At 40.6% G+C, this 2,759-nt stretch overlaps 1 protein-coding gene across 1 annotated transcript; it reads left to right on the top strand.

The window, feature by feature from the left end:
* Positions 1-1,016: 1,016 nt before the first annotated feature.
* LOC112560036 (prisilkin-39-like) lies at positions 1,017-2,499 on the top strand. Its single transcript, XM_025231597.1, has 3 exons — positions 1,017-1,106; positions 1,758-1,955; positions 2,350-2,499. The coding sequence occupies exons 1-3, from the start codon at positions 1,104-1,106 to the stop codon at positions 2,407-2,409; spliced, it is 261 nt and encodes an 86-aa protein (XP_025087382.1). The 5' UTR covers positions 1,017-1,103; the 3' UTR covers positions 2,410-2,499.
* Positions 2,500-2,759: the final 260 nt, after the last annotated feature.

Genomic DNA, 2,759 nt, shown 5'->3' with positions numbered 1-2,759 from the left:
TTCATCTGCCTCTCATCTTTTATTTTTACATTCTTTCTTTGCCATCTTTGTGGAGCCTTAAACCCTAAAGCAAATAAAATGTCTTTTCAGCGTAAGAAACGTTTTATGGCTCCAGACCTTCAAGGATATGGGGCGGAGTAGACGTCTGTAGCCAACCTCGCCTGCGGTATTAAACGTTTTATTGATGTTTTACTTTAGTTCCAGAAAGTGGAAACTAAAAAAAAAAAAAAAAAAGCCACCAGGTGAGAAGTATCAACTGACATGCGTTATACTGGAAAACATGGTTCCTATCACACAGCAAGTGCAAAAAGTGCTCTAAATAAAAAGAATATTTCTGTCGATATATCTAGCCTTATTAATATTTAGTTCCACGAGGTGAAAATAAATAAATAAGATTTTAAACGACTAGGCGAAAAAATTTACAGAATTCACCTAAGCCACTAGAGTGGAAAATATCAACAACAAAAAGTAAACAAGAGCTAATAACAAAAATGTAAAAGAGTGTTAAAATGTTTCCATTGGCCATGTAGCATTGGGTGTTTTAACTTGACCTCTGTCCCTGTGAGCATTGTTGTGAGATACAACAGAGCTTTCGGAGATGAAGATGATAGGACTGTAAAGAAATCAGATGTGCCTCATAAGTTCTATTGCTAGCGGCGAAAGGAATCTTGAAGACCAATGAACAGGAGTAAAAAAAAAAACTTTATATTACCGAAAGCTTAAAAAAAGGTATAAAGACATTTTTTTGAGTTCTGTCATATGATTCAGGGCAAGTTGGAAAAGAGTGGGAGAGTCAGTGTGACACATAAAGACAGACATAAAGACATGGGGACAGAGACAATGACAGGACACCCAAATAAAAGGCAAAATAAGAAAAAAAGTCTACTGTCACAGTTTCTGTGACACAGCTTCGTAAAAACAAAAAGTTCCGTTCATCGGAGCAATCGTAAAATAAGGTTCTAAAGAGGACAGAGTTCATGACAATAAAATGTAATAGTCCTGGCGATCCCTATATTAATGCGTGAAGCATCATGAGAACTTCGTCCTGACACCTCTCTTAGACTTCAGAACCTTTTGCGGCTCCAACAGCAAACTTCTCCATAATGGTAAGCGCTTGCGATACCTAGGACAACAGTCTTAATGTGATGGCGAAGGTTTGGGGTTGTTTCTCTAACCAGACATTCCTGCTGCGAAGCCAATGGCAAGACGTATGCCCGATAGTCTCTGAGCCTATAACCTGGTACTGATCCTATAGTCTGAGGCTATTACAGGTTCAAGGCTGCTTTAATAAACACAAGATTTATCTTTAAGCTTCTTCCTTTTAGTTGTCGTCCACTTAAAACGTGTTGGTGCCATGTGGAGATGAAGACGGCGGCTAAAGACTTGGTGTGAGAAGTTGGTGACAGTAAGGTTTTCTCATGAGAGGGTCTCTCTGTCACACCCTCTTTGGAGTCTATCCTCTTGCTCTTGTGCTAGAGCATCTTCTAGTGCAAGTTTTCAGTGCTAGCTGGTAGACTAGCAGCCTGGTCAAGCGGCTGAACCAATTGACTCTTGTCCTTGTCTCTATTGGAATGTTGAGGGGTGAGGTCAGATAGTAGCTGACACTGTTTTTGCTCTTGAATTCTCGTCTCTGTCATACTTGTTTGAAGACCATACCATTTAAATTAATGTTAATAAGTTAATGTGATAATTCTATAGATAAGTAGAAGAACAAGACCCCGTGAAGGTGTAATCGCCACTATCTTTCTCTTTTTCAGAAATCTGTCGTCGCCCTTCTTGTCTGCGTCCTCGTGGCTGGCGCCATGGCAGGAGACCTGCTGTTTGGTTCTTATGGAGGACTTGGATCACTTGGCGTTTACGGCAAGGGTATCTTTGGAGGCTATGGCTACCCCTATGGATATGGAGGCTATGGCTATGGAGCCTATGGCTATCCATATGGTGGCGTCTATGGCAAGGTAGTTTTTGTGTAAAATTCTGTAATGTAGAAAAGGTGTGCTAAATTAGTGCGTCAGCGAGCTGTTTTAAAGCTCACTTTTGTGTTTGGCTGGTTGGTTGGTTAGTATGGGATGTCTTGAAATCGAATCTGGTCTCCAATCTTTCTTTTTCTCTATGTGAAACCTGTTAACAGGGTTAGCCATCAGAGTTTCCTCAACTCTGTATGTTTGAGGGGTAAAGTTGTGTGTATGTGTGTGTTTGTATTTTGGTACATTTGATGCCTAACATGAAATGATGCTCGTGTTTACAGATTTAAAGTCCCGTTTTTTGTGCAGGAAAAATGCGATAGGGGAATGTGTTGTATTAGAATGCAATTTCTGCTTTATCTACAATCCAGTGACCTTTTTGTTGCAGGGCTATGGCTATGGCTATCCTTACGGCGGCTATGGCTACGGCGTTCCCATCAAGGGTTAGACCATGCGTCTGATTTTGGTCGTTAGGCGATAAACCATGTCAGGGATCACAGCAAATCTCTGTGCAATAAAAAAAGGTGGAAGAAATGAATTTCTTAATATTTTGTCTTCTTTGTGATTGTATTTTCAAGTGTGTAGGTTTTTCTTGGTGTGGGTCGTGATAAAGACAGTGGAGCGAAAATAAGAGTGTGAGAGAGAAATTAGATTCAAAGATATACTGCTTGAGACAGACAGACAGACAGACAGACAGACAGACAGACAGACAGACAGACAGACAGACAGACAGACAGACAGACAGACAGACAGACAGACAGACAGACAGACAGACAGACAGACAGACAGACAGACAGA

The sequence above is a fragment of the Pomacea canaliculata genome, linkage group LG3 (assembly GCF_003073045.1).
Source record: "Pomacea canaliculata isolate SZHN2017 linkage group LG3, ASM307304v1, whole genome shotgun sequence".
In the NCBI taxonomy this organism is placed as follows: Eukaryota; Metazoa; Mollusca; class Gastropoda; order Architaenioglossa; family Ampullariidae; genus Pomacea; species Pomacea canaliculata.
The sequence above is the reverse complement of the archived record's forward strand: the minus strand, read 5'-3'. Positions and strand labels throughout refer to the sequence as shown.

Excerpts from the sequence above, each read along its gene's own strand:
- LOC112560036 (XM_025231597.1), top strand. Across the intron at positions 1,956-2,349 it reads ATGGTGGCGTCTATGGCAAG|GGCTATGGCTATGGCTATCC; the intron begins GTAGTTTTTGTG and ends TTTTTGTTGCAG.